Source organism: Labrus mixtus, chromosome 16 (genome assembly GCF_963584025.1).
Source record: "Labrus mixtus chromosome 16, fLabMix1.1, whole genome shotgun sequence".
In the NCBI taxonomy this organism is placed as follows: domain Eukaryota; kingdom Metazoa; phylum Chordata; class Actinopteri; order Labriformes; family Labridae; genus Labrus; species Labrus mixtus.
In genome coordinates this window covers 10,857,097-10,877,929 of record NC_083627.1, presented here as the reverse complement: position 1 = coordinate 10,877,929, position 20,833 = coordinate 10,857,097, and the positions used below count along the sequence as shown (strand labels likewise).

Genomic DNA, 20,833 nt, shown 5'->3' with positions numbered 1-20,833 from the left:
AAAATTTAAGACTGATGAATTAGAGCCTAATGGTGTGGTAATGGGAATGTGTGTCTTCTGATTGGTTTGATACAAGATATTTGGCATTCTTCATTATGGCATTGAAATTGTGAGGACATTGCCAGTGGTGCAGAGAGAGAAGAGACTGGGTAGAGGGCCTTCTTGGGGGGGCCTATGTTGGTGGGTTGGTGGTTTGGGGGGGGGGGGGGGGGGGGGGGGGGGGGGTTGTGGTTAAGATGGAGAATGATGTTCTGCCCTTCTCATGCCATTTTCAGAAATTGATCCACTGTATCCGCCTCCACCGCCTCGGACAACATTTCGTAGTTCTGTGGAGAGGAAAAAAAGACTGTTAATGAGGCAACAGGAAAACAAAGATCATTTTACTGTCTGAGAATTGGCACAAAATAAAATTAAAATAAAGAAAATTAGCTTTTAGTTTTGAGTCTGAGGAAGACGCAGTGCATCAAAACGTTAGTACTTTGCCTAAAGTGATTTGTGTGCTCTAGTTTTCTGAAAATATGTGCTCAAACAGGCCGTTTGGAGATGTTCCCTTCATGACATCACAAAGGGCAGTCACCCCTCCCCCAGGTGGGTGACACTCCCACAGCTAGGTGTTTGTTCTGCCCTCTGAGTCTGCCTTCTCACCGTAATAAATAGGACATGGAGCGAGAAAGCTCAAGACACCCAAGCCCTTCCAGAGAGGGGGCGTGGTCAGACGCAGCTCATTTACATATTTAAAGGTACAGACACAGAAACAGCCTGTTCTGAGCAGAACTGAACTAGAGGGGTTTATAGACATGATCAAATACAGGATCGGAATAGATTTAGAACAAGAAACTTTACACACATGTTTTGGGGAGCTCTGAGACTTATTTAAACTGGTTGAAGAGGAGGATTACCGTATATGTGACCTTTAAAAGACTGAGTTTAAGACAGCTAGTCTAATGCTTGACCACTCTCTTTTCTTTCCTTCAATTCTCCCTCATGTCCTCTTTTGTCTGAGAAAAATCTTAGGGCAGGTAAGAGGTGTTTCTACCAGAGAGCCCAGAATAGTGCATTCCTGGAGAGAGAATGTACCTCTTCAACTAGGTTTATTGGTGTGGCGGGGGGAAGAATGTTACGTCGCAAAGTAGGAATGAAAGAGTCTAAAGTCTTCCAAATACAATTCAAGGTTGAAATGGTTCTTAAAGAAATGCTGAATCTGCAACATAAATATCCAGTCTTAAGACATTGTTCCGTCTTCTGAGTTGAGGAGGACAGGAGTTTATTTTGGTAGTTCTTCTTTCCTTCTGACAACATAAGTGACTTGTATCTGTTTGTTTTAAGTCGAGGAGCACAAAGCTGGTGTTCAATCCAGATGTGCTAACGATGAGATTTGCTACTTAACAGTTCTTGGGTTAAAGGGTTAGGGTTAGCCTAACATGTTGACTGGGTTAGTCCTGGGATTATTAACGTACACACACACATACAATGCACATTGCACTTTGAAAAGTAGACTTTATATTTTTGTAAAATAAATGTGGGTATATTTATTTATTTACACAAAGAGGCTAACTCATACCAAAATAATCGACTTAAGACGTCAATGCAAGGGATTTTTTTTTTTCAAAACTGATGTGGTAAATGTGCGTTTTTCTCTCACCCCACAGTACTGGTCTTCATTGAAAAGCTGGGGTGGGACTGCCGAGGGGTCTCCTGCTTTGTTTCTCATCTCGTCGCGAAGCTCCCCACCCACGGAGATGTCGATTAGCTCGTACTGGATGCTTTTACTGTCAAGGATTCGAATCACCTCAGCCTGTTGAGACTTCACCTGGAAAATACAACAGACGTCTGTCAGAAATATAACAAACCTCAGATAAACCATCAGATAACCAAAGCTGTGCATATTTGCGATCATAAATCAAGTCATGTCATCTCCTCATGGGAAGGGATATTTTAAAGGCCCACTGTTGGGGAAGTAAAATATGTCATTTTAGTACTCTGCCTTTAAAAGCAGAAGCCGTATCTAACTCCTGGATGATGATTAATAGACCTGTTTAACCCTCTACTATCTTTGTCAGTAAGTCAGGAAGTTGGGAGGGGGAGCCTGCAGTAGTGTGACCACACCTAAGCATGGCGCCTAGTGGAGATACACGAGCTGGCGTTCAGTCACCACCAACTGTTGTTTTAAAACCAGTTTCATGGCCTTGAAATGAAAAGGAGAACTTCTCTACTCGTGTGATGAAATTTAAGAAGCCGACTCAGCAGTTAAAAGCTTCTCTTTTAGTCACGTGAAGAACGAGGTCATGGCAGGAAAACTTGTAAGATTCCTTCAGAGAGCAAACAACGTTTTCAGTTTACTTGAACACAAAAGATTATTATTATATTACCATTATAAAATGAAAGGAGGAAAAATAACAACCATACAGCAGCTGATCCTGAAGCCATCAGAAAGACAGGCTGTCACTTTTATTTAAAAGTAGGAGGTTGCCAAGCAGCATTAACGCACATGAGAGGACTAAAAGTGCATGAAGGGCACAGAAGTTTTTCCTCTCGATGAATTCCTCATACATAATAAGTGGCAAATGTTACATCCAATGCTAAGCTAAAAAAATAATGTTCATCAAGTTCTTCAGAAGTGTGCTTTACAACGTCAATTGACTGGTGTCTGCAAGCAGTCCTCATTTGACCTGTTCAACTCCAAGCACCTATCCTACTGAGATATTTTAACAAATCGCCATTACAATGTTAAGCTGTTTTAAAAAGATGTGGATTATCAGATAACACCTACATAAAAAGACAGTAAACATCTGAGTTTTCCTGGATTCAAATGTTGTCTGATGAATTCGGCTCACATGTGAACCAACAGGCTGCTCTCACTAGCCTGACTTCAAAGATTTTATTAATGGTTTCCATACTCCTGCAGAACTGGTACAGACCGAGCTGTAGGCTATCTCCACTAGAAATAGGATATTTCTTTCAGGCAAGTGTTGTCCTGTGTATATGATGTATAAGCCAATAGTCAATGCATACTTCTTGCAGAAGGTCTTAACAGTAAATATTTGCCATAAGCAAAAGCAACCCAAAAATGTCAGGGTTTTTTTTTTACATGACGTTTGGCGCACAGTTCTCTTTCAGGAAGCGGAAACATATGGTGGTCGCTACACTTGGTGATTCTGGCCAGGCTTTTACTCCACAAAAACATTATGATATTGTCACGGTTTTTAAATTACGACATATAATGTGGTGGAATTGTCTGCACACAAAAATTAGATAGCCAACCATGCTATATTAAAAAAAAAAAAAAAAAAAAAAAAGCAACTTCCCTTTACCAAGATTAAGGAAGTACCGTTAAGGTGGAATCATCAAAACCAGGTCGTTTCAGTAAGATCTTTTATTACATTCAACTTTCGGTCGGTAACTTTTCTTTTCATGAAGGTAGGTACCCAGGCCCCCGTATTAATGCTGACAATATCGATTTAAAAGGGCGCTGAACAGCACAGGCCCGCTGCACCGTTAGTCAGGAGGACGCTGTTACTGATAGGGTGCTGCTGGGTGTGTCTGCAGGACTCAGCAGGGTGCTGCCAGCGGCGCTGAAAAACACCGACACACAGGTAAGTTCATTTAGTTACGGCCTCTTCACTCACCGTCCGTGAGGCTGTAACGGTGGTGTAGTACAGTTTGATTCCCATTGCTGCTGGTCCCTCTGCTTCCTTTGTATATCCGCTCTCGAGTAGCTCTCTCTCTCGACTGGTCAAGCTCAGCAGAGTCGATAGGAAAGGTAAGGAAACATGACCGCGTCCCTTTCAAAATAAAAGACATGTCCAGGTAAGGAGGTAGCCCTTCTTACGGATTTCACTTAAATTGCCAAAGTAGGAGGACAGAGATATAAAGTTCTAATAGGATAAGATAAGATGAAATACTCCTTTATTCATCCCACAACAGTGCAAAATTAAATACAATTAGAAATGTAAAAAATTTAAATAAATAAATAAATAATAATAATTAAAAAAAATAATATATATATAGGCTTTATTTAAAAATAAAAAAATTATATATATATATATATATATATATATATATATATATATGTAGGTAAAAAATAGACATCAACTGTGAGCTACAGTTTTAACTAAATGTGATGATAATGATAAGTAAACGTACCAGTCCAATAAGCCAATCACACGAAATTGTTTTGCAATTATTTTGATAATCGAGTAGACCTAAATGCAAAAGTATTTTTATGTCTATTTAGACTACAGCTGTGAGGATGTCCAAACTTTTCTTGGCTAATAATAATGATTATGCCATAGCCTAAAAATCGGCCTAACAAGAATAATAATAATAATAATAAAGTTGCATGTCGCAAGCTCAAGAGGTAACATTTAAACTTCATCCTATAAAATCCTTCACTTGTGAAGATCTTACTTGGTTATGAGAGTTTGAATTCGTATTTAATGTTGTAAACAACAGGAAATGAGTTATGCCTATGTTTTCTGGTAAAGATGACTCTATTCCGCCTCCACACTGAGGACCTCTACTGGCTGATCAGTTTAAAGAGACAATGCAAAAATTAATTCATATTTTTGTTTAAAAAATAATTATAACATTAAACTTCCCCTTTCATAAATGGTAATATTTTAAATTCATAGTAATTCACTGCTATTTTCTCAACCTAAATCACATAGGCTACATGTAATACCTTTTGACATTCACCCAGTCCTCCTTCCCATCTGTCAAACCAATACTTTCTTTTCTTTTCCTACTTCATTTAGACCAAAGTTTTTCATATGTTACTGTATCTAGCTTTCCTTAGTTTTTTTCTTTACATCTTGCACAGATTCTGAAAGCTAAAAACTTTATATGTAAAAAGTGTTTTTTGATTTAGGACTGCTAAAACTTTTTAAAATCATTGAAATTGCCAACAATGTATTACAATTATTTTGAATTAAATCCAAAAAGTTGTACGTCTCAATTTAAGTTATGAACAGATTATTTTTGTTTTGTTACAACAACACCTGTTGCTTTAATTTGTTCCCAAGGAGTAGGAAACTGAATGTTCGCACAAAGGCAAACATTTTTAATCCAACATCCCCCCCGGTCACTGTGAACTTGTGAACTCAATCACCACTAGCTGCAAAGAGAAGTTAACGGGGTAAAATCAGAATAGCGATAAAACACTACATGCTTTAGGGCTTAACTTGTTGATGAGTGGCTACCACGGGAACATGAATTAGAATAGAGGCAAGACAACACATATCTGCATCGCTGTCTCAAAATAAAAGATGGTGAAAAAGTGCCAAGCTTTCAGCTTCAAAACTATGTTCCGCAAACAGCTGGATGACATAATGGTGGCTAAATCCACGTTTTACAAGAAGTACATGGTCAAAATATCTGGAACCCTTAAGCAGAAAGGATGAAACTGGAGTGGTCTTACTCACAAGTCATGTGAAATATACCACATTTGAAATAGATTTTAAATTGTGCAGCTGCTTAAAAGTTCATTTATTTTCATAAACACTGTGTTTAACCACAGCTGTCCTGTGTTCTGTTGCATTGCTGTTTGTCGATCAGACATTTCTGAATTGTACTAGAGCTTATTCTGACCAAAAGTATGATTACACCTTACAGGACTTGTCTAACCATGGACGACTACCCTGAGCATGCTGTCTGCAGAAAAACACCTCGGGAGGATGAATCCACTGGGGAACAGGAAGCTTTAATTCATACTGCAAGATAAAGTGTTCCGAGCCAGCAGACGTATCGCTCAGCAGCAGCTCACACACATTGGCTTGACATATAACAGCAGAGAAGCAGTCTGTACCATCATGTTCATGAATGTCAAGAGGTGTTACACATTATTTCTAAGAATAGTTGTGATGCTCCAATTCTGTCTCTTGAGTTGACATATTTTCATGATTATTTATTTGCCCCCTCGTCCTGATTCTGATTCAATTTGTTTGGCAGGTATTTGGTCCTAAACCACGGATTGATCACGTAGAAACATTCACTTGACACGTGTTAACTAAAAGTTAACTGAAGAGATCACAATAGATGCTGTGGGAAATAAATGTTTCCAATTTATGAGGCAATCCACTCAATAGCTGTTGATATATTTGGCTACAAAAATTCAACAACACGGTGGCACCTATGAGGTGTTAGTTGGTAGAATGTACAAAGACGTACAAATTAAATGGTTGAAAAGTAAAGCTTTGATGACGGAAGGGGAGGAAGCAAATATGACGGTTGACATTTTTTTTGCATTTGTGGCTATTGCGACAAACACAAATCGAGAAGCACGGCAGAAACTGAAGTCAACGACATATGAGTCACATCCAGTTTGGATTCTTTTGGAGTAGCACAGAGATAAGCCCAGGTCACAGTGCGTGGTGTGCCGTTAATAATAAATAATAATCATATCAGGAAAACTCTGTAAACTGTATATTAAATAGCCCTATACAGTACGCAACTGTATTTCAATGTTGGCCATATTGGTGGTAGTTGAAGAGCCCAGTATTTTATGTGGTGGTACTCATTGTGAAAAGTTTGAGAGCCACTGACCTAGATTTTTCCAAGTTGGAAGTATCTTTGACAATTTGATTTACATGGACAGATCAGCTGTGTATTGTTGCCTGCTATAACACTCTGGGTTTATGGAGCCCCATTAAGTTTAATGAGCAGTAAATAAATTTAATTAGGAACTTATCACAAGGGAAGCAGGCATGGCCCCTTCTATTGTGAGTCAGACAGGAAGAATGTGGGAGAGAGTCCAACAGTGCCACAATTCAGCTGATTCAGGGTTTTAGGCGAGCAAGTGAGCCGTGCAGTATGGACCAGTACAAACCAACACAGAGTAAAGACTGGAGCCAGACCGCAGAGCCAGCCAGCAGGGTCGATATATCTGACACCTGCAACAATATCATCTCCAAGGTTTGCACCAGAGGGAGCAGAAAACCATCCCTGCTCATGACGCAAGAAAATATATAATGCATTTATTCTGTCTCGAATAAATGCATCTTTATCGACACCAGGGGTCAGAAGACAATTATTATTCAGCAACAGGATGGCAAAACTCCAATAAAGCAAAAGAAGGCACAAGGAAATGAAAGGTTTTGTGAGTTATAAGGTCAGGTTGATATGATTGACAATAGAACAGCTCTAAATATATCAAACTTTATGTCATTTTGCAATGCATCAGTTATACAGAAGGCAAAGCATTTTTTAAATTAACTCAGCACAGTATCCAACAAATATCACAGATAAAACACAACACAGTCCCCCGAGCCTGTTGGGATGTTTCCTTTAAAGGTAAGAAGAAACAAAACTTATATGATATCCTTAAATGGTAAATGGACTTGAGCTAGTATAGCGTTCTTCTAGTCATCTGACTACTCAAAGCACTTTTTACACCACAGGCCACACCTACACATTCACACACTGACGGCAGAGGCAGCTATGGAAAGAGTCCATCAGTATTTACTTATCCATTCATACACATTCACACATGACTGACCAAGCAGCAGGAGCAATTTGGGGTTCAGCGTGTTGCCCATGGACACATCAAAATGTGGCTACAGGAGCTGGGGATCTAACCCCTGACCTTCCAGTTGACAGACAACTGACTCTACCACTAAGCCAAATGTGAACATTAGGACGAGAGCTACATTTCCTGCCTCATGGTCGTATGCCTACAACCAGGGGCGTTGCCAGGATTTGTGGTCCCCAAGAAAATATATAACATTGGGCCTCTCCACTAACGCCTCAGCCCATCCTGCGATTATCGCTGTAACCATACCTCCATTACACATGTGACCCCCTTCATATTAAGTTGTCTATAATTCATTTTCCAATACTTTTTGATACCACACATTTTAAAATGAAACAATCTCTTTTGATTTAAACTGTCTAAACCACTAAATTGATGGTGCCAAAACATTGACAAAATGTGTAGACAAGTGTACAATCTTAAAATTTGAGGAGTGATGAGATGGTATCTGAAACCATTCTTTGGAGCCAACAGGTGGATGCTGGGCCAGCTCTGCCCTGCACCAGTACAGAGCAGCAGGAGAGACCAGAGATATTGCAGCTTAATAGACCCCTAATTTTGGAGGATGCATTTGTCTCATGATTGTGAAGAATGACGCATGTCAGTGTGAAATCAGTGCTGCTCCAGTTGCCTGCCTGAACTGGCTTGCAAGCTTCACTCCATATGTTCATACTTGAAGCGTTTTGAGACTAAATTGAAGTTCCTCATACCACTGCTGTTGGTCTCACAGACGGCTTTAAATATAAGTAAAATACCTATAATATAGTGCATCCTCTTTAAAATAAGGTCGTCTATATTTTCTCCTTCAATACTTTTTGATACCACACATTTTAAAAGGAACCCATCTCTTTTGTTTTAAACTGTCTGACCCTCTAAATTACACAAAAACATTGGCAACGTTTTGGTACCGAAACATTGCCGAAGTATTTGTATAATTTAGACAGTTTGCAACAGTTTGCCTGTGATTTCTGGTCAATAAAAGTGGAGTAATATTTTATGTGGATTTAATAATTTGATTCATTTGTGCAGTTATTGGTCCGATTGCAGGGAATGAGAAAGGAAGTTTAAATATGTTGCAGTTTAGACGATGACACTTGAGATTATGTTCTAGTAGTTCATTTTTTGTGTGTGTGTTTAACATAACTACCAGTGTAAAAACTGTGTAAACAGACAGCTGATCTGCTCCATGTTTTCATTGGGTTCAAGCCAACGTGTCTTGATATACTTGCTGTCTTTCAAATAATGTGAGTCTGATGTAAACTAATCTGTGTTTACTTGGTGGCAGCAGGTGTTCTGTACTTTGTTCATTTGAGCTCGATCCCTACGTCCTTACAGAAACATAATCTGGATTCTGATAGAGGACCAGAGTAAAGGTCTAAAAGTCTTAGTTTAGAGTGTTTACTCATACACTTTCTTTAGTGGGTTTTCACATTCGATCTGTTACTTACCATCAGACAAGAAACAAGATATATTATGATCTCATATTTTATGTTTTATTTAACACATTAAAAAAATAACAAATTATACACTTATACTAAATACACTTTTTATTTAAATCAAATACGGGTACATTTAGAGCTCCAAATGAGTCAGGGAGGATTTGTTCATGAAGTTCTTTGGTATTATATCTCAATACTTCTGTTTTGATTTTATCTTTGAACTATGAATATTCTGAGCTGTAGAGCCATGAGAGGCAAGTAATAAAAAGGAAATGGAAAGTAACCCATTTTCTAAGTTGGACTTTAATACGAGCTCACCTACTTTTCTGTGTCAACGATGTAAACAACTCTTTGGCAGGTGTAATGTGTTTTTTCTCCTGGCCAATAATCTTAGGTATAAAGGCTTTTTGCGCTAATCCGGATGTAGCTTATACAAGGACAGTTTACAGGACATTGTGCATTTTCAAGTTATGTAAACACAATTATCACGTCTTTGTTTTCAGATAGATAAATAATAATCTAGAGCTATTCAAAAATAACAAAAAACAAAAATCTGAAGAATGGAACAACTTCATTTCCCTAAAAAAACCCACAAAATTAAATACTTAAATAAAAGACTGATTAACAAGTTTCAGGCGTATAAAAAAAGAAAGTCAGGAAGATCAGTCTGGAAAAAAAAGGTCATAAACACGGAAGAGGACGACACTTATTAAAGTGATCCCCAGATTGTCTTTCCTCATTTACCCCTCAGGGCTTCCATACTGGGCTGCATAATGAAGTATTGTTTCATGGATATGAATAATAATGAAACAGTATTATTTTATTAATATGATTTACGGTGTGATCAGAGCGTGAGCAGTAAACCCTCAGACCAAAGTCTCTACCACTGTAGCTTGAAAATAAGCAGAGCTAGTTAGCCTGGCTCTTCCATCAGCTGCTGTTAAGACTGTTAAGGAAAGACTGGATCTGTGATTGTGACCATATAACTTTGGATTTCAGAGCTGTGGCTGTCACTGTTATCTGGATTCTGTTTTTATAACCTTTGTTCATATGAGGTTGAATGTGATCGTGTTTGCTGATTATTTAAAAAAAAGCTGCTGTACCTTACACATCACTTTACTGTACACCTGTAGTATAGAAAGCACATCTGCCTCAGGGTTTAAGGCCTGTGTGGCTCATTTATCTGCTAATCTTATTTGGAGCTGTTGAGCAGTCAAAGTGATCATAGCTGTATCTATGGCATCATACATTTCCGTTCTAAAGAAATCAGCAATAAAAGTAAGATCAACATTTCCAGACATATCTTATCTGCTCTGCAGAGCGTGTGTCATAACTAGAACTGCACTGGACAAGTGAAAAACATTGTGAGGCAATAAAACAAGTATCTGGAAGCATAATAAAGTAGTCAGCTAACACTGTTACCCTCTTTAAATCAGGGCTAAATAAATACTTTTTTTTAAGATGCTTTCCAATAAATCAGAGTTATAACTTATTTGTAATCTGTAACGCTATGTAGCTTAGCTTTACTTCTACTTTTATTGATTTTTTTTAATCAAATTTTTAAAAAAAATGATGGTTTATTGAGTCACATTTCAAATATGTTTCATGTTTTTAAGTGTATTTCTTCACTACTGTAATGCACTGTGAATATGCTGTGTCCTAAAGGTAAGATTAAAAAAGGTTGTTTTGCCTGGCTTGAGGAAAAAAAGTTACCCCTATCATTGTTGCAATGTAGACAAAACAGTTTGCAGTTCAGCATTACATACTGCATAAACAGCTACATGCAATGTGAGCGCATAACTCAGAAATGGTAAAAAAAAAAAAAAAAAAAAAAAAACGATTCACCTATTGCATAATAAGCCTGTTTGTTAGTCTCAGCATCCCATAGTCAAACTTTACTTTGTTGTTGCAGTTTTGGCTCCTGACTTTTTTTTTTTTTTTTTTTACTGCTGCAGACACATTCAACAACCACATTCAGAGCGACTTAGGCCCCAAGTGAAAAACACAGCCACTCTGTCTGATGACGCGATGGTGGTGCTAGAGCAGAACAAAGCAGGGGGCTCTGGCAAAAAAAAAAAAAAGGAGTGTGTTCTGACGAGTTGGCCCTGCTCAGTTTATAGCAGAATGCAACACAGTGTCATCTGGTTAAGGCCCTGCCTTGGCTAATAAGCAAACAGAAAATCTGTTTCCAGGATGATGGGCTTCCTCTGACAAGTGTCCAGCAAAAACTTTGGAAGTGTATTCATTGAGCAAGAAGATGCATTTTATTTCAGTGGATTAAGGCTAGACCTCTAACCATTTAGAGGGGAATAAATAAAAAGGGGCTTTGAAAACTTGTCAGCAGGCACCTTTCCTAGACCACCTCTCAAACTGCACAGCAGACCTAGCATGCATGGGGTGCTGCAATCCTCCAAAGGCCAATGCATGTCCCAGTATAAAGATGTTCCATAACCTTTGCACCCTGATGAAATCTCTGATGAGCTGAAACACGTCGGTCTGCCACACATTTTTAAATTTGCCTGAAGCCATGAATTAATAACGGCTTTTTAACTTTTGTAACCAATCAGAGTCCCTTGGATATTTTTTTGTGTTAGCCTACTTTACTCTTCACGCAGCGCTACTAACAATTGATGTCTTTTAAAAAAAAACATATAATGTATTATTATAATATTATTTCAATATATTTTATCACTCCTTCATTTTCATTTACTCCACAAATGATAGGACCTTTCACTCCTGAAGTTTCTTATTATAATTTATTATTCTCCCATTACACAGAACACATTTTTGCTACATACAGTTCTACGTTTTGGCCTCAGAGTCCATGTTGTCTGTGTGACTCGGTACAAAAAAGGCTCAGAATCCCTTCGTGCTAGCTGCTAGTCGGAGTCTACAAATGACTCAATCATATGCACAGCGTCACAGGGTCAAGTGTATCCATACAGTATGTAAATAACAGCTGAGGCCCTGCCAGGAGGAACGCTGTTTAACAGGTAACTATGGAGACCAATTAACCACTGTGAGACATGCATAGATAAACAGCCCTCAGATTAAGCGTGCTGTCTGTTCTGCAAAGAGGATGTATTGTTACTTCTCAACCTGTCTAACAAACAAAAAAAACACATTTAATCTGTGTTTAACATATTTTCTCTATCAGTTTTTGAAATGCCATGCTTCTTGTTGTTGTTTGTTTTGCAGAGTTGGCAATAAAAAAAAAAAGATTTCTGTATGCCGTGACTGTGATCTAAAGACTCTTCCAAATAAGCAGTGAGTAGGCTATGTGATTCTTCTTTTCTCTAGTCCTTGACTAAAACAGCTTCATACACAAGGCCGTCCCGTCCATGTAAACATGATGTAAACACGGCTCTGACAACAACACAGCAGTTGGGACTCAAGCCTCTCACTCATTGTAGACAGTCATGACTCAGAGAGACATTTACAGAGGATAGACTTGATATCTGCTGTATTTATGTGTAAAATGTTGCACATTCTTCCTTTAAGGTAAAACATCATTGACACAAGATTTTAACCTTTCCAGCAGGTAAAGGATTATCCCACGCAAGAGGCCATAGGGTGATACTAATTATTTGTCATTGAGAAGAAAAAATGACAAAAAATGTCAGTAAATGACAGCAAATCATGCTGAGCACAAAGTTAGATATAAGTGATGTTAACTGAATACTGTTTGTACCCTACTCTCTCGAATCCTGCCAAGACGTTTTCAGGATTCAAAGGAAATTGCACGTTAGTCCTTCAAATCTGGGATATGAAGGAGGTAGTAAAAATGCCAAGGAATGTCCGAATGGTTCTTCTCTGTGATTGTGAATTGTTTGTTTGAGTGAGTTTTAAATGTTCTATTTCAATATTCATTTTTTTCCTCTGTCATGAAGCTTTTGATGTCCTGTGTGAAGCACTTTGAATTGCCTTGTCGTTGAAATGTGCTCTAGAAATAAACTTGCCTTGCCTTGCCTTACACTATGTTCCACTGTCTAAGAGGTAGGCTACATGCATATTACACTGTGTTCTATAGGTTCTCACTCGTCCAAGAGATGATAAATTAGAAGCTATCTGGTGGACGGAGCTAGAAATTTAAGCCCTTACATTTCTAGCTCCATCCACCAGATAGATTAGACCAGAAGAAGAGTTTTGGAGGAGAGGTGAAACATCTTCCAAGATCTTCAACTAGTCCTGCTGCCTTTGGATCAAGGTTTGAAATGAAACTGTATTCCAAACATACGGTGATAACATGCAAGCGCAATGTTCCTTCCACAATATGTAGAAGTCAACATGCTCTTGATAATGGTGATAGCTATCCAGTCAACTCTAGGAATGCAATGTCCCTGTTAAATGCACAAGTAAAACATAAAACAAAACTACAGTGTGGACGTTTATTTGAAGACATGTTTAATATTGTTTTTGTAGCTCAAAGAAAGCAGAAAAAAAACAAGACAGTGGCAAGCAAGAGGTCAAGATATGAGGAGCTTAAAGGCAGACTCTGTCACCAAGAAACGTCTATTCATCTCATTCCTGCTGTTTTCACATCTGGGACAGTAGTTGAGCAGCTCCCAAACAATACATTCTCATGGTACCTTTAGTAACTTTTCCCTTGTAACTCAAGAGGCACAAACAAGAGTTCCAGTAAGACACAATACAGTGATGGCTGACATCCTGACATACGCGTACATTCTGTGTGTCTAATGTATGAAATATGTTTTGTATGATCCCTCATAAAAACATCCAGCTTTCTCATACAGTCTAGGCAGTGCATTCAATACAAATACAAACAGCAAAAACACATTTTCAAAGGTATACTCCATCAGTACAAACTTTACGCTAAATATAACATTAAATGTGCAAACAATGGGCGCTGAAGGTACAATGAAAAGGACTCGCATGTTGTTCCCTTGTTATTACTCTATTTCAATGTTGATGTATGATGGAGAGGTCCACATCAAAAGTTTTTTTTCAAAATTTTTCGAGACTACAGTTTTGTTAGCGTAAAAAATTAGAAGAATAAAGTTGTAAATTTGTGTGCAATTTCATAATTCGATTTGAAACTAGGCTGAAATTATTATTCTGAAAGCTTGTATGGGAAGAGGAGCCATACACCTGCGTGAAAATGATGAAAGTGGAACCCTGAAAGCCATTCCCTCTGCTACAAAAGAGACAATTTCCTCCAAGTCAGTGTGCTTCTTTCTTTGGAAAAGCCTCAGTTTCTTGCAGTATCTTTTCAGGGTCCTGATACTCACGGCAATGTGACGCTGACGTGCAAAAAGAATGTTTAGTTTAATATCTGCATACATTATGTAAAGCCCCAACACAACTTATCGGGTATTTTGAGACCTTATCAGACTGTTTTTTTTTTTTTTAAAGCAGCTCATCCCACAGACAGTAAATACTCAGTCAATCTGTGTTACAGGCTACACAAGGAAGTATTATCTGATTTGTGAAACGTATACTAAAGTATAACTTCTCAAGATGCTCCACGTTCCTCATTTTTTCACAGGCGGCTGCTGCTCCTCTGACATAACTGTAGACTAAAATGACGACTTCACTCATGTACATTTTCAAGTTCATTCTCATAATTTTGACTTTCATCTCGAAATCTCAGATCTTCCCCCCTTGATGTGGCCCTAACACTCCTCCATACAGATGTGTCTCAGTATAAACAAGACAAATAGGAAAAATATTTTTGACGACAAAATTCTGCAAAAATCTGTTTGTGTGACTGAAAACTGCCCCCAATATGAATATCAAAACCTAAATTCAGTTTTTAAAATACATTTCAGATGCATTTCCATACATTATTCCAGTATTAAAGAATACAAATATGTTAATGCAATAACTTTTTTAAAAATCAGTACATACTGTAGGCAGTGATTTGAAAGTAAGAGGAAGCAGATTTGTTCCAAAAGCTCCATTCTATAGTGATGCATACAAACTGCTGATAGTGAGGATTAGCTTGAATATTGTATTAAAAACATGTAACAAAATACTGACTCCAGATATTGTATGTATTTATCTCACTATCGCCTTGTTACTGTTGTGAAACATTTCTATTTTGACATCATTGTAAAGGCACATGATTGCTTTTGCAAAGAACTCCTTCAACATCTATTATATTACTTTGCCTTATCCCTTAAGTGAAGCACTTGTTTTACTTTTCTCAACATGAGGGCAGCAATCAGTGCGCATACAACCAAAGTGAGCACATACAACCCGACAAAGAGAGCGGCCTCACCGCTCCTGTGCAGCCCCGAGTACAGTTCTCTACGGCCCACAAAGTCCAGGTAGGAGGCCCGGATCTGACACAGGGTGCAGCAGGAGAGAAAAACATGGAATATCTGATGACTCTGTCCGATGAAGTCGCACCGCCCGGGTAAGCAGCACTCCAGAAGGGGGAAGCTGAAAAAGGCGGCGCAGCTGAGAAAGAACGCCACCTGGCCAAAGTGATAGACTATAGCTGGGTCGTGGGTTTCTGCTGACCAGGACATCAGTCTTTTAGCCACAGGACTGCTGTCCCAGATATATGCCAGTGCAGAGGGCACCACCTGGCATACCTTACGCACCCAGTTGGGTTGGCAGTGGTTGCAGTATTTGCCGTAGCAGCAACCCAGGCATGACAGACAGCTGAAAACAGTAGCAGCAGGCATGAAGATCCAATTCACATAGCTGTGTAAGCTCTCATCCACAGCGTAATAAAAGTGGACTATCGCGCTGCCGTACTGATACTGCGCCACCCCAACATAGTCCAAGAAGAAGAAGACATAGTGACATAGCTCAGACTTGCCCCCCAGTAGGTGAGCTAATGCACTGAATGCCGAGTAGATCAACGAGGACAGGATGAGGACCAACAAAGGCCACGAATGATGATCACTGGCAAAGTCCACCGTCTCCGAGAGCTGCAGCAATTTAACAAGAACAATGAAAAATGCCAGCAGGTGAGTCCAGATGTTGATGGTCTCATTGTGCCGCTGGAACAATGACAGGAAGTAGTATCGCCAGTTCTGGTTGAGCGGTCTGTAGCCGGTGCAGATGTAGCGCTCCCTGAAGTAGCATGGAACTTCCATGTCTCGGACGGTGCCGGGCATGGAGGGTGCAGCCTCAGTGAGAATCCGGGGAACCTCCCTGATCTGCTGCAGGCTGATGAACACTCGCCCGATTCTCTCCATCACAATCGTCGCCATGACGGCCAGTAGCTGTGTGATGCACAGTGGCTGGTTCCTGCAGAGGAGTTCAAATTAACAGGAATTCAGACATTTTGCTGTAAATTGAACAGGCTTTAAATATTTCTTGCTAAATTTATCATCATCAGTTTTGATCAAAGTAACAAAACACAATATCACTGACGCAATAATCATCAGCAATGAAAGACTGTTTATCCTTCACGTTTTTGGAGAAGTTTCAAGCATGTGTATTAGAACTGTTGTGGGTGTTACATCATAGACAATATAAAAACAGGTATCTGTCCTGCTGTCCAAAAACTGAGGGTGGTCTATTGTACTCTTCAGCAAACCAAACCAGAGCTGTAATCTGAGTCAGTGCTCTCTTAGCTCATGCTGCTTTGGTTGTTTTAAAGAGTGCTGATTTGTGGAGATGTTCCCACTGGAAAGAAAAAAGTCAATTTTCAGAACAGGATCAGTGATATTTTTTTTTCCTATCATCTAAAATCCTTGCTGTGAGCTGAAACAGGGTGGAAAGAGGACATTATTACTGTGTTACAGACATACCAGAAATCAGCAGACTCTTTGAAGGTTGCATGGAAACTTATGAAACTGGATGGAAATGGAAATGGAAATTGTGACAGAATTCCAACAAAACCAAAAGCACAAAAAAGGCCTGAATTGATTGGAAAGAGTGTCTTGAAATGAGATGTCTAAATCCAAATGAGTTAAAACATCTTATTGAAAGACTCGTGTTGACTCGACTAGAATCCTGATGTCATGTAACAAATTCATCAAACAGAGAAGGTGCCAGACCATGCAAACATTTAAACATTCATTTGTGATTGCAGAAGCCAATGAAGCTTTCAAAGCTAAACATATCATGTTTCTCTGTGACAATGGTGCCATCTTATAGGTTTTTCGTCCAGGATTTTTATTGTCTGGTTATATAGAGATATGATCGACTTTAAAGTTGTTTATGAGGCTTGAGAACAAGAACTGATGCAGTATGATAGATATGATAACCCCATAGCATGCATATAGAGCTGGGCTGTGGTAAATGAGAGGTATACTTCCTGATGACTCTTTTTTTAAGTTGTAATTCACTAGTACTTGACATCTTCAACCACATTGATGGTCTCATTATTGACCCCAGGAAAAATATATTGAGACTGTTTTTTTATATATATTTAATGTTAAGTGAGAAGACTCAAGCCATTTTGCAACTGAGTGCAATGAGTCATTTGGTGGGCAGCAGCTTAAAGTATCGTTAGCACACATTTGGCAGCCAACTGCAGGACAGAACTCAGGTAGCTTGTTGATATACATGCTAAATAGTAGTGGACCTAGAACTGACCCCTGGGGTATCCCCATGCTGATCTTATGGAAGATGGTCTTTTGCCCATTGACTCTGACACACTGCACTCTTCCACTTAAGTACAAGTGCGAGTCCAAGCCTGATAAGAAAATTGAAATTTAGGAAGTTTGGACAGCAACACATTGTGGTTAACAGTTTCAAAGGCTTTTTCCAACTCTATGCCTTGAAATAAGATGTTTATGCTGACTTGTCAGGCGAATGTGGCATATAAAAAGTGTGAGGATGTATTTATTTTTTACTAGAAATATGAACAATATTCTTGGTTAAACCAAAAAAGGTGTAGCCCCTTGCTACATTTCTATTTAACCTAAAAACATGAGAATGTCACTGTCTCAATCTAGAAAACAAATATAAAACATGTCGAATTGAATAGCCTAGTTTATTCGTTTTTCCACCAAGATTCATACATATATTGTTGTCGTTGTTGTTTTTCTTTCCCCATTTTCTTTTATGCATCGAAGTAAGGGTATCGTTACAGCTGGTGAAACAGGTGTGGCTGCAATTTTAAGTTTAACTCGACTAAAAAAAACATATTTTCCCCTCCTTTGTGCCCCTTATCGTCATGGTGAAAATAGAAACCCGCACCTTTTTTTCTGTAAACTAGCTGCCCCGGGCGAGAAATTGTTGTAAGGGGTCGAATATTCACACAAACAAAAAAGATTTTCTTTTAAATACAATAACCTAAGTCGTATCGATTTAGCCGCAGACCCTGTCAGGCCACTGACCCCTTGAACTTAAAGCCGGGGTAGTTTAGAAAAGTTCTGCAGCAACATGAAACTAACTTCTCCAGCGCATCACATCGACAAGTTTCCTTTTTTTTTTTTTTTTTTACAGTTCATATAGGCCTACTGATATACTGATACCTTCTGGATGTCTCACCTTGTAATGACAGCTTGTTTCCTTCAGTGTCCGCAGCTGAAGTGACCTCTTCCTCCTCCACCTCTTCCTCCTCCTCCTCCTTCTCCGCCCGCACAGAGAAATATGCAACATGAATCGTTGTTCTCAAGTGAGTAGAAAGTGGTGCGTCAAGTCACTGCACGTCCCTGAAATACATCCGGAAGTCTGATCATCCAATTAAAAGCATTTAAATTTGATTTCCGTTAATGGAAATTGGTAAGTAAGGAAAACTTGATTTATTTGAATTTGTTGTTTCATTTAAAACATTTAAAAAAAAACATACATTTGTCAAAGAGTTTTGGAAAATGAAAAAAATTTGAGACAATTTAAACAAGGGATGCATCGGTATTGGGCGATATCAGCCTTTGCTAACAAACATCAGACCATTTAAAAATAATCTGGCATGCACTGAAGTCATTAGCAGATGTGTTTATATTATGTTGCAGAATTCATAGCTGGCTGGCAAGTTCAGAAATCAGTTTTTCAGTGACAATTTCAAACATTGGTATCGGTACTGACCCTGCTTTTCATATTCACTGCATCTCTCATTACAGCAAATGGTAAAGTCACATATTATACCTTTGCTGCTTGACTGCAAGTTCACAGCACTGCCACGGTGACTTTTAAAAATATAATAGAGGGGCGGCTGTGGCTCAGTTGGTAAAGTCGCCGCCTCTCAACCGGAAGGTCAAGGGTCAAGGGTTCGATCCCCTGCTGTCCGATGTGTCCTTGGGCAAGACACTTAACCCCACATTGCTCCAGCTGCTTCGGTGTATGAATGGATTAGTGTTGTACTCTCTGATGTATGTCGCTTTGAATAAAAGCGTCTGCTAAGTGAATTGTAACATTGTAACAATATAAAAATATAATATGCACAGTCTAAATGAACGGGTCCAAGTGCAAATTGGAGTTTAGTTGTTTTATTTTGAAAGCTGACACCGGAACTACTTCTGTTTTCTAAACGGACTTCACACCGGTAAGATTAGTCGGGAGAAGGTGCTTTGCCAGGTCTCGAACAAATGTGCCAAAAGAAAAGCTCGACTACTGAGGTGTGTTAAACCCCGGAAAATATGCGTGAATAAGATTTACACCGAGTCTAAAATTAGAGTAGTAGCCTAAAGAAGCTGTTTTCTGAAATGTCCATGCTTCTCGGTGTATAGATATCCTACCTTAAATGTCACAAGAAAATCTCAGCAGTCATCAACGAGTCACAAACGTATTATAAACGTATTATAAACGTATTATAAACGTATTACGTATTATAAACGTAGTCTCAGCCCTTCAGTAGATGCATAGTAACAAAAAAAAGGTCCTGAAAACACTTCAAGTGGAGTATTTACGGTAAGAGGGAAAGACAGAGAAAGGTATTCTGGCTGTGTGGGTGTGAACTTCTGGAACATTCTTGCTCAGTGAATCTGCTAAGGAGATCTTTTCTAAACACAGACCCTTGTTTGTACATACATGACATACAGTCAATCATCCAGACTGGGAAGAAAAAAAAAATCTATGACCACACCATTTAAACATCTTCTTAACAACGCCAGAGAGCTCAGGATTCTTTCCAGAGTTTGAAGGCGTGGTGAACCCGGGAGGATTGTAGGGATGACACGAAGACTTTTCTCAGCAAGCTTGTGATTTTGAGCGCATTTTGGAAACAGTTGACACTTTTAAGGAAAGTCTGACATGTAGATGTGTCATGCCCACTTAACTGGACAGTGAAGATCCTGCACCAAAGCAGGAGTATTATATATTAACAGTATGTCTGAAAATGATACTGTGATGTCGTTTCTGGATCAGAGACCGCAGTTCTAACCTGCAATGATCAGCATTGCCTCTGTGGTTTGACCTTTTCTGAATGTAAACCTACCAGTGTGCCTACATATTTTCCGAATACAGTCTCCAACAGCACAGGTCAAGTAATGTCCAGTGTTTGATTTAACAACTGAGTTCAGCACTGAGGCTGACAAATCAGCTGTATTCTGTTTTTCATTGCCAGAAAAAAACATATTTTCAGTGTCTCATAACCAAAGGAGTAAGAAATGTGATGGTGTGAATATGTTTCTTTACAAAAAAGTTGAGGCCAAACAATATAGAGAACGTTTCTGCAGGGATTCTCAGAGCGAGATCTTTTCAGTTTGACGGCTCATATCAGGAACGGCAGGTTCCTTATGCAGACTTAGAACAGAGACTAGTAACACTTGAAGATGATCTCGAGTGTCAACAGTTCTCTCTCTGTATTGGAGGGGGGAAGTTCCCAGTGCACAAGACACACTCTACCAGTTTGACTCTTCAAAAGAAGGTTTTCTTTAAAGGAATCTTGCAGGTTTTAAAATCCTATATAAGTGGAAAAACAGGCTCCAACTGAACATGCATTATGCTGATAGTAACAACTACACAATGAGAAATGAGTCATTTGCACACTGAGAAATGT

At 38.9% G+C, this 20,833-nt stretch overlaps 2 protein-coding genes across 2 annotated transcripts; both read right to left on the bottom strand.

Annotated features, from left to right (window-relative positions):
* Positions 1 to 213: 213 nt before the first annotated feature.
* On the bottom strand, positions 214 to 3,778 carry sh3bgrl3 (SH3 domain binding glutamate-rich protein like 3). Its single transcript, XM_061059049.1, has 3 exons — positions 3,627 to 3,778; positions 1,643 to 1,810; positions 214 to 326 (listed from the first exon to the last, which is right to left on the bottom strand). Exons 1-3 carry the CDS (start codon positions 3,669 to 3,671, stop codon positions 261 to 263), a joined length of 279 nt encoding a protein of 92 aa, XP_060915032.1. The 5' UTR covers positions 3,672 to 3,778; the 3' UTR covers positions 214 to 260.
* A 9,560-nt stretch (positions 3,779 to 13,338) lies between these two features.
* paqr7a (progestin and adipoQ receptor family member VII, a) lies at positions 13,339 to 18,512 on the bottom strand. Its single transcript, XM_061059495.1, has 2 exons — positions 18,385 to 18,512; positions 13,339 to 16,188 (listed from the first exon to the last, which is right to left on the bottom strand). The coding sequence occupies exon 2, from the start codon at positions 16,149 to 16,151 to the stop codon at positions 15,087 to 15,089; it is 1,065 nt and encodes a 354-aa protein (XP_060915478.1). The 5' UTR covers positions 16,152 to 16,188; positions 18,385 to 18,512; the 3' UTR covers positions 13,339 to 15,086.
* Between the last annotated feature and the right edge of the window lie 2,321 nt (positions 18,513 to 20,833).